A 13,764-nucleotide genomic window follows, 5' to 3' on the forward strand; every position below is an offset into this window, starting at 1 on the left:
AGCATTGAAACCTTTCCAAGGGTATTACCCTCTCCCCTCACCAAAACTAGTCATGTCCTCATGATATTGAGATAATTTACCACTCCGTCATATAAAACACAAAGGCCAACCCAGGTGTAAATGGCAGTGACATAACTTATGAAGGCGATAGGTGCCACACTCTGTTTTCCCGGTGCTACATAGGCCAGCCTATCTAGTGGACTCCTGATCCTTTGAGACCTCCTTACCCTGTCATCTCCTTCTTCAGGTTCAGACACTCCTTGGGATACTTCTGGTGAAGCCTCCCTTGGTCTGTGACTCATGCCCTCCAACTCGGACCCTTCTGCCAATTGGCTGAGCCCCGCTTCATCTCTTTCATAGTCCCAATGAAACACAGTCTGGCCACAGGTAGTCCCCATGATTTTACCTGGCTCAGCGTCAGAGGGTTGGGAAACTCTTCCTCAATCAGTGGAGAGTTAGCAAAATGCAGCATATACCACACTCCCATTTCCTCATTCTCCCAGTCCGTATCCCATTCAGGGGCGGGTGCGGTATAATCTCTCCTGCTGTTGGTCCTTCAGTCGCTCTGCATTGATGGAGAATCTTGACAGGCCCATTCCCATCCTCTGGTTTCACCCGGAAAACTGGTATGTTTGACATCTCCACTACATAGGGCGTAGCTGCCCAGCAGTCAGCTAACTTATGCTTCCCAGGTAGCCCCAAATTGCTTATGATGACTCGGTCTCCCGGCATGAGTTGGGAGACCCTAACCTTTTGAGCATACCTCCTTTTACTTCCTTGATTCTGCTTGGCAGTCGCGACTTCAGGTAATTCAGCTCCCTTCTCATATCAGACACATACTTCAGATAAGTCTTCAGTGGTAGGTCTCCCTCGCCAGTCCCAAAACAAAGGTCAATGGACAACCTCACCTCGCACCCAAACATCAGATAGTATGACGAGTACCCGGGAGCTTCATGTCATGTACAGTTGTAGCAGTGGACCGGATGTCCAATATGTTGACTCCACTTGTTCCTGCTGATTTCCAAGGTTCTGATCATGTCCAGCAAGGTCCCATTAAACTTATCGGACTGGGGATTACCCTGTGGGTGATAAGGCGTGGTCCTTGACTCCAAGCATTCTCAGTAACTCATGTATGAGCCTACTCTCGAAATCCCATCCCTGAACACTAGGTATCCATCTGGGAAGGGCATAATAAATGAAATATTTTTCCCATAACTCTTTGGTCTCCGTGGATGCCCTCTGATCTTTGGTATGGAAATTTGCACATATTTGGTGCAGTGGTCCGTCATGACTAAGGTATTTGCCATGTTGCTGGCATCTGGCTCTATTGACAGGAAATCCATACGTAGCAGGTCAAGGGGTCCCAAACTCTGCAAGTGGAACAATGGAGCAGGCCTCGTAGGCAACGTCTTCCTCTGTATGCATCGACTGTACGACTTGTAGTACTGTTTGACCTCCAGCTTCATTTGGGGCCAGTGGGACCGATCTATGAGAAATCCATAGGTCTTTTCAACCCCCCAAATGACCAGAATCATCATGAAGTGACTTCAACACAATCCTCCGGTAATTCTCAGGCAGAACCAGCAGGGAACGTCGAGGCTGATCCGAAGGCGACGTGACCCGGTATAGGATCTAGTTCCTCAACTCTAATCTGGGTCATCATCTCAGTAATGGAGGCACCCGCAGCGTGTTTCGTCTTCTCAGCTTGGGCCATGTCTCCCTTTTCGACCGCTGACCAAATGGGTACGGATGCCCGAGACATCTTGCTGAGTAGCTACCACTTCTCAATTCCGGTAACTGGTTTCTCTTCAGAGCAGTCAGGTTACAGTAGCTTGTGGAATGGCGTCATCAAAAGCTCCCAATTGATCTGTTGCTCGATCCTGCCCTTGCCTTCCCTCTGCCGTGATGGAAAACTGGCACAAGGCTTTCATTCCTGGGGCAGGAACGCTCTCCCACTCTTTGTTCCTGTCCAGCCCTTCAGGCGCATGTCGGGTCAAAGCATCAGCATCAATTTTCCTACTTCCTGACCAGTACTTCAGACTAAAATCATAGGCAGACAATGCCACCAACCACCAGTGGCCTGTGGCATCTGATTTCGCTGAGGTTAGGATATAAGTTCGGGGTTTGTTGTCTGTCCTCACCTCAAACTTGGTACCATAGAGGTTAGTTACTCAACTTATCCACCACAGCCCATTTCAATGCTAGGAACTCCAAATTGCACGTGGGATGGTTTTTCTCAGGGGGTGACAGACTCCGGCTGACAAATACAACAGGTCTCAACCGAGTGCCCTGGTCCTGATACAGGACACCCCCTAAGCTCTCTCTGCTGGCATCCGTATTCAGTACATATAGTAATTGGGGGCCTGCAAAAGCCAGCGCAGGTGCCTGTGTCAGCAGCTCCTTCAGCAACTGAAAGGCCTCTTCACATTTCGCATCCCAGCTTGCTTCAAAAGGCTCCGAAGGGCTGAGATACTTTTTGTCCTCCTCCCTTTCTTCCCCAAGGGAGGGTAACCACACAAGCTGATTTAAAGAGTGACTCACATTCGTGTAGCCCTTCACGAACCTCCGATAGTACCCACAGAACCCAAGGAACAAGCGCGCAAAGCGCTCACAGTCTGGAGCCTTGGCTATGTGGTCATCGCCTCTATCTCAGATGGATCCATCTGGTGAGACTGTATGTCCAACATAGCTGACAGATGCCTTGCAGAACTGACACTTGTCCAGGGCAAGTTTTAACCCTTGAGCTTTCAGGCGGTCCAGCGCCTTCAGTAGCCTTGCTTCATGTTCCTCCAAGGTGGACCTAAGCACTGAGGTCATCCAGATACACCAATACCTCAAGCAATTTCATATCCCCCACCGTTTTCTCCATGATATGCTGGAAGGTCACAGGGGCTCCCAATATGCCCTGAGGCATCCTTTCGAACTGGAAGGATCCTAGGGAACATATAAATGCTGTCTTCTCTTTGTCAGCCTCACTGATGGGGATTTGGTAATATCTACTCCTCAAGTCCAGCACACTAAACCACTTCGCACCACTCAGACAGGCCAGTGTGTCTTCGATCCTTGGGACCGTATACTGGTTGGGGATGGTATGCCCGTTCAGAGTCCTGTAGTCCACGCACATCTGTATCTTCTCATTCTTCTTCCTGCCACTACTATTGGGGACGTATAGGGGCTTTTGGACTCAGTGATGATCCCAGCTTTCTTCAACTTACGCAAATACTGCCGAACGTTTTCCAACTCTACAGGGGCCAGTTGCTGTGACATTTCTTTGTACAAGGTGTCCTTGTTCACCAGGGTAGTGTGGTGAGTGCTTTTGGAACAACCCACATCAAACTCATCAGTAGAAAAGACACCGTCCAGCTTCAATGTCTTCTCTATCTACCTCCTTTTTGGGTACCAGGGAGTCCCCAAAGTTGAATGACTCAGTGGTCAACTTCTCCCCTTTTGCAGATAGTTTTTCCCCAGCTTGTCTCACAGGGACATGAGACATTACCGTGAAGAGATGCACCGGGGCATCCCCTGCTTGAAGGTAGCCACCCTCTTCATGGTGTTTCTGACAATCACTGCCATCCTATTTGCCTGCACAATCGAGGGCTTCTGCAGTTCAAGCCTCACCAGTACCTCAGTAGGCATGCCCGACTCCTCTTCGTGGTCTTCTGGAGCATCTACCAAGAAGGCTTCGTCCTCAGGCATTCCGAGAAAATTGAGGTTTCCCATCACTCTAGTTACTTTCCCAGGCCGTAACACGATTGGCTTTGACTGGGTGAACCACACAGTCCCTCATCTAAACTCAGTATCCAGCCCAATGCAGCCACGCACTTCCTCAAAAGCAGCTCGAAACACCGGGTGAACGGACAATGTCTTCAGAAAGCTTTCTCTAGCTCTCTCCTTGCAGGCTGTCTTTAGCCTCCTCACAATAGGAGTATTTGTCCCCACAAGAATTGAAACTCCACCCCTCTCAATGGGGTTCAGCACTAATGTATCAAGGGCCTCAGACACTCCCACATCTGCCTCTGAAAACTCCAGCTTCCCTGAAAAATAGCGTCTAACAGTTTTGCTTGCACCTTCAGAAACAGCTCTATTTCCATCTTTAATATCTCAATTTTCCCTTACAGGGTTCTTTTGAAGACTCTGACCTGAAGTTACACGCTTGACTACGATTCTTTGCGGGAATGGGACCTGCTCTTGGGGTTCCATATCTGGCCGTTGTTCGACACTCCAAAGGCTCGGCCTAAGAGTCCGGCTTGAATTAGGAATTCTAGGATCTTTGGGCTCTGGAGACAGGCGGATTGAGGGTCGGTGTCACAACAGGAGACCTGTGTGTCGTCAGGGAGTCAGAATATCCGCTGTGTGCCTGGAGACCTGAGATCTTTGCAATCTTCAGGCACAGAGCTCAAAAAAAGTGTCGGAATGGACATTTAACATAGTTATCCAGCGAGTTGTTTGTTATGTCTCCCGCTTGCTGGGAGAATGGAGACATCTCTTTCTCCCTTATTAGGGAGAGAGCGAACCTGCGGTATGTCAAATACCGGATGAAATGCGAAGTCTTTGGGGTAACTGCAAGTCTGTGTTTTTCTATTGCTTTGCTCACGCTAGAGTACTCGGTGGTGGTGCTGATGCTTTTTTTTGCTGGTGGGGGGAGGGGGGATTGCTACTTGCTGCCACTTACACGCGGGAGGGGAGAGCTGGGGGGACTTTAGGGGTCTAACATTTAATTGTCGTTCATTCTTTGGGGCACTCCTCTGTTTTTGTGGATGGTTGCGAAGAAAAATCATTTCAGGATAGATATTGTATACATTTATCTGACATTAAATTGTACCTTTGAAATAGCCATCATATGAATAATCACCTACACTAAGACCCCAGATCTCTTGTGCACTGAGTGGTGTCAATGGTAAGTGCATCAAATACTGGTTGTAAAACAAATGGTACAGCAAAGTGATCTGTGACCCTGTGTCAAGTATGGCTGTAGTATAAATACTCTCCATCTGTCGTGATACACTGGAGCTTGGCCTCACTAAGCCTTCAGGAATAGGGTTTTTTGCTTGAGGGTGTTCCTTGATATGTTGCTGGGAATGAGTTCTCCCTGAGATGCCAGGCCTTCCCCACCCTTGGTCTCTTTTAAGTTTTCCCAACGTCTCTCTCTGTTTAGGTACCTGGGGGCTCACTCTGTGAGGGGTTTCCCGTTGTTCACACTCCCGCCTGAAGTGTCCCTCTTCACCACAGTTATAACAGAAAATACCAGCCGCTCCCCTTTTTGCAGGACCACACTGCTAGCAGCCCTCTATACAGAGAGTTCACCTCCCTATCAGCTCCATCATATGGGGGATGGCGGGGAGCACACCCGCTGATAACAACAGGGACACCTCAGTTGTCAACTCTGCCAGGATCTCTTCTACCACTCCTTGGAGAGGGCTATACATGGTCACTTCAATGCAGGGGATCACTACTGAGGACTGTACCCTGCTGACAGAGGCCTCCCATGCCTCCGACGCCTGCTCCTCCTCTCATACTTCTCTGATCAGCTCAACAAACGAGGGAGGGGAACGCATCTTATGAGACAGTTGGAGACCCCAAGCAATCAGGTCTGGGACTGGGTGCCTTTCGCTATTTGATCCATCCTTAACTGATCCACCTCATCCGTCTGAATGGCCCCTCTACACCGCAAGCAATTTTGCTGTCTCTCCAGCGGAAAAATGTAGGCAGAAAGCTTCTCCCCCCTCCTCCTGACACATGTTCTGAAGCTCCGTCATGAGCTCCATTGGGCTTCCCATCACATCAAACACCTTTTCTAGTGCTTGCATGTAGGCCGCAGAAGTGGCAGGGGGGCTCTGTGCCATTATAGCTCCCACTACATCAGCAGCCCGCCCTCTCAAATTTTCAACCAAGTGCTATTGTTTTACGTCATCAAAGCAATACCACTCATCTAACAACGGAGAGGTCTGCTTCGCCGAAGTGTCGTACTCCTCTTCTCCTTTAGGGGTGGGCTTTTTTCCTGAGAACAAGTGGAGCCTACAGTAGCTGGGACTTTGAACCTGGGCATTTTTCCTTTTATTCGCCAGGGAGGTAAGGGCCGCTACCAACTCAGAATTTTCTCTTCTCACTGGAGCACCCGGCATACAGCAGCCACTGGGACAAGGGGGCCATTACGGAGGCGGAGAGATTCTGGATGATAGCCTTTCCCAGATATGGTACGGCCCGATTATCCCGTAAGGTGATCCAGATGGCCAGTGTGCTCAAGACGCTGCCCAATGACACGGCAGTGCCACTGCAACACACTGAAGATGCCCTCACTCGAACGGCGGCAGAGCTGGCGGCCGTCAGGATGGTCGCCCTGTAGAATCGACTGGCCCTGGATTACCGACTCGCTGCTGGTGGTGGTACCTGTGCAGTGATTGGTAAGGAGTGCTGCACGTTTATCCCTGACGAGTTGAGTAACATCACCCACTTGGCTGCTCACATTCGGGACTCGGTGGCTAAAATTCAAAAATCAAGGGACCAGCTCCTCCAGCACGACACCTCATGGAGAAATTAGTGGCTGTTTGGGTCGTGGGGGGGGGGGGGCGGGGGTGGGCAACTGTCATCCACTGGTCGATTGCACTCATTCTGGTTATCATCACTGTGTGTATACTATGTTGTTCTTGCCAAACTATTAAGAACACGTCTGCCTTTCTTTAGTTCTATATAGTCATGATTAGCGTTAACCTTAGAAATAGTTAAGTGTAAGACTTCCATTAAGATATATTACTTTCCCTTTCACTGTGTTACATGTAATGTTTGACGGGTGGCGCGGCTTCCAAGGGTTGGACTGTACTGGAGGAGTCCTGACAGCACTGCCCACTACCTGGTCGGAAGGCACGCCACCTGCCAATCAAGGTTTGACCTCTCCTCACCCATCAATGCACACCTAACTATTGGCCCCTTTAATTAGCCTTGTATTTGACCTTGGACAATTGGCCTTTGTAATCAGCTTAACCCTGCTGGCACCGAGCCATTGGCTTCCCTGTGAATTACCTAGGCTGGACTCATCAGCCATGCTGCTCTATAAAGGAAGCCACGTGTGCTTGACCCTTTCTCGTTTTTTTGCTGTCTCCGAGGGACATCCCTGCTGTTGGTGAGTTGTGCATTGAATAGAGTTGGGAGTATGGATATTGTCCCTAAGCAGAAGAGCCGTGCCCACACAGAGTGGAGGGGTGTTGGGTATCGTATTGACTTTTCCCTTGGTTGTGTGTGTGTGTGTGTGTGTGTGTGTGTATACGTACTTTGTTCCCACGCGGTTTTATTGTCCGCGTGTGTTTTATTGCTGATCTGACTACTGTGAATTGTGTGCGTGTTGCTTCTGTTGCCATTTTCCCACGTTTGCCTTCTGTAAATAAAATCCTTCACTACCAAGACTGTGTCCAGAGTCCTCGCCATTGAGACCTATCAAATCTGCTTCCTCACTTACAACACTGAGGGACTCATTAGACATTCCAAATCAGACCACCCTATCTTTGAAGTCTACGCCCCCAGCTACGGGAGACTGAACTTGCGATTCGGCCCACTTCCCTACACTCTCCTCCACCCGGAAAGTATGGACAGCCCACAGCTCCCCCTCTCCCAGGGCCCCAATAGTACTAGGCAGTTCCACTGCTGTTAGGTCAGTGCTAGTTTGGACTAAAACAAAGTCTTTACCCGCCATTTTATCAAACTTCCACCCCATAATCGTAACTTTTCCTACAGCTTTAACAGTACTTAAAATTCAAATTAACGATTTATCAGGGATATGAATGTCTACCCCACTCAACGTGCATGCCTACATTACCAGTAACCCCATGGATTTGTACCACCGCTCAACCCCGGCAGCATCCATAACCACATACCGTAATTACTTTACCAGACAATAGTTTAGCATAGACTTAAACACACAACCCACTGGATCAAAGCTCAGGGCAAGCACACAGCATCCAACAAATCTATCCTGGATGATATCCCCACAATCAAAACACTCTGGTTCTGTTGCTGTGTAAGTCTTGGGAAGACAATCTCCAGCCCCGCCAAAAGTGTGAGATTGAGGTGCAAAACCCCGAAACCCCCTGTTTGTGTGGATGCTGTGAGATTTGTTACCCTGTTACAAATAAGAACCACAAAATAACAGGCAGTACACCGCATATAATTAAACGATTTAGCTTTATAATTCTTAATTTGACTAAAGGGTTAATAAAGAAAAAACAAAAACAAGAAGAGGGCCCATTTTAATGAAACAGTCTAATGTGCACAAGTTAGAGCTCACGGTTTCCCCTTCACTGATCTTCCTTCAATCTCTCCAGGCTTCGTCGAATCATACGATGGGGTTCGGGGTCGAATCCTACGACCTCTTCTCTCCGGCTTCTTCTCCCTTCATCTCCCACCGTACAAAAGTCCCAGCTCACACTGGTGTCAGGCACACAACATGAAAACACAGTCCCTTCATTGGATGGCTTATGTTCCAAAGCACCCGTTATCTCTAACCATAACCCAAACACTACTTCTACAGAAAGACCATTACGTTAGCAGTGAATCTTTCCTGCAACACCGTAGGATTAGGTGCCGCCCGGCATGTAAATGTCGGCCCAGATCAGAGCTGGTTGCTGATTGCATCGTCTCTGATCTGGGCCAACATTTATGTGCCGGGCGGCACCTAATTAATTAACTTGTTTATTTCAGCTTTTTTTTTAAAGATGTGCTGGGTGCATCCCAGCTACCGCTGCACCCCTGCATGCTTCGCGGCAATGTATCGATCCGCCGCCCGGAGGTTGGGGACCACTGCATTACTGTAACTGATCTATATTCTGCTGTATTTTTGATAGCACTCTATACTGTCCACAATTCTGCCAATTTTTGTGTTAAATGCAAATTTCCTAACCACGCTATGTACATTTTCCTTAATACAAAATGGTGAAGGAACACAGTAAGAAAACTTTCAAATATTAAGAAACATTCCGAATGTTAAAAGGCCTGAACAGGTTAGATATGACAGTTATTTCCCATGGTAGGGGAGTCTAGGACTTCAGGATTGAAGGATGTCCATGTAGAACAGAGATACAGAGAAATTACTTTAGTCAGAGGGTGGCAAGTCTGTGAAATTTGTTGCCACGAGAGGCTGTGGAGGCCAAGTCATTGGGTGTATTTAAGGCAGAGATAGCTAGGTTCTTGATTGGCCATGGCATCAAAGAGTATGGGGAGAAGGCAAGGGGAATGGGGATGACTGGAAAAATTGGATCAGCCCATGATTGAATGGTGGAGCAGACTCGATGGGCTGAATGGCTAACCTCTGCTCCTATATCTTATGGTCTTATGGACTTGCTGAGATTCTCCAGTATTTTGTGTGTTCAAGATTTCCAGTAACTGCAGAATTTCTTGTGGTTACATTTTTCATCCATGTCACTTATATATGTTATAAACCACTGACATCTCAGCACTGGTCTCTGGATCACTGCTTGTCATGGTCCTCAACTCAGAAATACACTCTTCTACTACTATCCTATGTTATCTATGGGCTGTTAACGCAGAATCCTAACTATCAAGTTACCTGGAACCCATGTATTTTAATCTTCTGGATTAGCCTACTATGAGATACCTTGTCAAATACCTCCTGGCATTTAATTCATGGATCAGAATCTCCAGATTTTCCCATCTCTTCTTTGTTGCTTATTTCTCCTTTGTGGCGATCAGTGTGTTAATGCTGGTCAGCTGTTGTGGGAAGGAGTTGAGGGCTGAACCTTGTAGTGATTGCAGTTGGCAGCTGATTGACACTTAAAAGTAACAATAGAACCAATGCAGATAGTTATGTAATGCCCCTTATGCAGTGTAAAGCATAGCAGTACAGTGCCTTAAGGCTGATTTCTACTTCTGTGGCAACTTGATGCCGTAGGTACGCGTAGGAATCCTACGCAGAGCCTACGTGGATCCCTACGCCGTAGCCTGACGCGCACCTCTCCCAAAATGTAACTGTGCATCATGGCAATGCAGACCGCAACAGCTGTGATTGGTCCGCTTGGTAGCATCGCTTTTCTTCCTGGGTTGCAATAGCTTTCCATTGGGCGACTGAAGGGCAGGGAAGGAACTCTGGCTGCAATGCTTTCCATAAAGCTTTACAGACCTCCAAAATTATGGAGGACACATTTTGCTTTGACGGAAAAAGACGCTCGCTTCTTGTTTACCCCGAAAAAGACTACCATGACCATGAAGCCTTGCGCGGGCAGGAGTGTGCACATGCGTGACATGCCTGAATTGCAGAGTGACACAGACATACCAATGCACAAGTATAAATGCTCACAACGCATGTAGGCCACTTGTGTAGGTTACAGTGTCCATTTGACGGACAAGTATAAATCAGCCTTTCGAAGGGTGTGATTGGACATGGGGTATACATAAAGGATTTTTAAGACTTCTGAAATGAAGCAAACCAAATTTTGGGCTTTTGTTTGGAAAAAATAGCATGGATTAAAATTGTTAGAAATGTTAGAATTTCAATAGTTGGCATTGATATCTAATGGATATAGTAACTCATTTTCAAATTAAAATACAGAAAACATTCCTGTGAAAGATGATTAAAAATTGATTTCCTGAAACTACACCTGAAACTATAACCTAGCCAAAGTTTGGCATATATTTACATGAGTTTTATGTTCCACCTTCATTTTTTAGTACTTTTTGCCCTTGTTAGAAAAATGTACTTACAAACTTAGCACAAACTTGATGATACTTTATAATAACATTCTGACCCATACCTTACTAGCATCATGTCCATTTGTCAGTGTGTGCATCCACTGGAATTGTATATTGCTGTAGATTTGGCATATTAGGATTCAGATCTATTTTGGACTGACAAAAAGAAATGGGCCTTCCTAATTACAGGGCTCTAGTTCTAAGACCCCAATAAAAATGTGACCATATAAAGTCAAAAGTTATTTACATAATCATTACTCTTCTTCAAACGTGCCCTAAGTATAACCATTAATAGGAAATACTAAAGCACAGACCAATGAATAAGGGAACATTCTTCAGATTTTTTGCATGATGCTAATGCAGCAAAAATAAACATTTATTATGTGCTGCTGCACTGCATTAACTCTGACAGGTGTATTTGATTTTGATTTTAAAGAACTAAACAAGTTCCTGGCTCTGTAAAGTGGAAAACATTTGGATTCTTCCCCTCTGTTGCTTACTGGAGTGTGTGTGGTCAGAAAATAGCAAGTTTCTGATTGGGGGAATAAACATACAGCTATAAAGTTAAGTTGATAATTAAAGATAACTAATCAAGAAATCATAAAATTATTGTTTAAATAACTTACAATTTTTTTCCTTCTTTAGAAACACAAGGTGGATTTATTTTACAAACTGCGGCATGTAATGAATGAACTGATCGACTTGCGGAGGCAGCTTTTGTCTGGTCATCTCACCCAGGACCAAATTCGTGATGTCAAGCGACACATCACAGTCCGCTTGGATTGGGGCAATGAGTAAGTTCATTCAGAGAATTTGGTTAAAAGTATTTTATACAATGCTGACTGTTCTTATAATTGTCCGTAATCACCTTGTGAAACTGTCCCTTCAGTGGTCAAAACAATGCAGGGTATGTGTGAGTTACATGATCCAAAAACCAAAGTTCAATGATTTAAAGTGGGACTGATTCTCTTTTGTCCCAATAAGACCATTGTTAAATCTTTAAATAGTTGTAAATTACAGACCAGCTTCTGAAATGTAATTTATCTAAGCAATGAGAATACATTTAATATTAGGGTGCAGATCATTGATGTCTAATTTGGAATTTCTTTGTCTGTACCAATTTTTCCCTGTCCCAATTTAGCCTGTGAATTTAAACTAGATTATTTTTAGCTTGCATATTTTAACTGGAAATTTTATGTGCCTATCAAGTATTTAGCATGAAGAATTCCTTTGTAAGCATTGACAGGGAGTTGGCTGTTTGTGGCAGTAGTGAATCTACTGCTGACTAAAAAGGCTATAATTAGCTACAATCTATTCTGTGATTTTTTTTTACCTACAATTGCTAATACATTTAAGTTATTTATAGCCATACAGTGAATCTTGCATAGTTTTAGGGGCATATTTGTTCGTCATCTCTGGATATCTGAATTGGAGAAAGATTTTCATCTCACTTTACCTCTTCACTGATCATTCCCCATTTGCTTTCATATATCGTGTTAGCTGCATGGTTGCCTACATGAAGTTGGGGGGGCAGCAGGGATTATTTGAAGGTGAAATTTCATGTGCCAGTCAAGCAATTAGCACAAAGAATTCCTTTGAAGAATTCATTTTGAAATATTCAATAAAGTGATGAGACCGCTCTCATGTGCATACAATAATTTAAAAAGTCTAACAAGCAATTGAACATAAGTACTTAAAGTGATTTTACTTATGTAGTCCTGATCATTGTCTTCCTATTCTTTAATGCATCAGCTCAGCTTTTCATGCTATTACTGTATATTCTTCAATAGAAGATACCCTTTTCAAATGTTTTTTGACTCAGTTTTGTCTGTAAATTTACTGACTAGGGTTTTAAACTTCCTACATGATAATGCAAGTTGTAAATTTTACATCAATAATAGGACTGCAGCAGTTGCCTTATATTCAATTGCCTTATTTGAATTTTATAAGTCGAACAGACATTGTGCAGTCATCGGTGAATATCCCACTTTTGACCTTATGCTGGTAGGAAAGGCGTTAATGAAACAGCTGACAACCACTAGACTAAAGAGTTCCTGAACTGTTATCCACAGACTGAAATGATTCTTCATAGCCATTGACTTTACCAAAGATACTTTGTTATCAGTCCAGCTTTTATATCAAGGATGGCTACTTTCACCGCCCCCCCCCCCCGCCAAATACAGCATATTTTTGGAATAAAGTTAATATGAGATCAAGAGCTATGTTTCCCAAGTGAAATCAAATTTATTAATTGACTAAGTGCTGTTTGATGGGACTGACAATCATTTTGAGAGCAGACTGACAGGGTAATAACCGGAATGAATTTGTCCTGCATTTTGGAAATGACACCTTTCCACACTGACAATTAGTTGCAGTGTTTTAACAATATTGAGACAGCTTGGCTAGAATACTAAGATGCTATTTTCAACACTCCAATGATAATATCTGGTCCTGTAATCTTTTTTATATGCAGTGCCATTTGTAGAAAAGCTGTGGAGTGAATTAAAATTGGAAAATTGGCTTCTGAAATTACAGTTACCTCTAGGAGATGCTCAAATAATCATCCACTGGCCTCTCCAGCTGAAGAAGTTTGTAAATGTTTTGCCATTTCTTTAGAATCTCAGTGCTGGGACCCCAGTTGTTTACAATATATATTAATGACTTGGATGAGGGAATTGAATGCAGCATCTCCAAGTTTGCGGATGACACGAAGCTGGGTGGCAGTGTTAGCTGTGAGGAGGATGCTAAGAGGATGCAGGGTGACTTGGATAGGTTGGGTGAGTGGGCAAATTCATGGCAGATGCAATTTAATGTGGATAAATGTGAAGTTATCCACTTTGGTGGCAAAAATAGGAAAACAGATTATTATCTGAATGGTGGCCGATTAGGAAAAGGGGAGGTGCAACGAGACCTGGGTGTCATTATACACCAGTCATTGAAAGTGGGCATGCAGGTACAGCAGGCGGTGAAAAAGGCGAATGGTATGCTGGCATTTATAGCGAGAGGATTCGAGTACAGGAGCAGGGAGGTACTACTGCAGTTGTACAAGGCCTTGGTGAGACCACACCTGGA

General features: G+C 45.1%; 1 protein-coding gene across 8 annotated transcripts in view; it reads left to right on the forward strand.

The window, feature by feature from the left end:
* Positions 1–13,764, forward strand: part of dock3 (dedicator of cytokinesis 3) — a 966,938-nt gene that overhangs the window by 322,677 nt on the left and 630,497 nt on the right. For all 8 annotated transcript variants that reach the window (XM_063067780.1, XM_063067785.1, XM_063067784.1 and 5 more), the window contains exon 6: positions 11,338–11,486. In XM_063067780.1, coding sequence (XP_062923850.1) covers positions 11,338–11,486 — 149 coding nt within the window. The remainder of the gene's footprint in view (positions 1–11,337; positions 11,487–13,764) is intronic.

Source organism: Mobula hypostoma, chromosome 15 (genome assembly GCF_963921235.1).
Source record: "Mobula hypostoma chromosome 15, sMobHyp1.1, whole genome shotgun sequence".
NCBI classification, from domain to species: Eukaryota; Metazoa; Chordata; class Chondrichthyes; order Myliobatiformes; family Myliobatidae; genus Mobula; species Mobula hypostoma.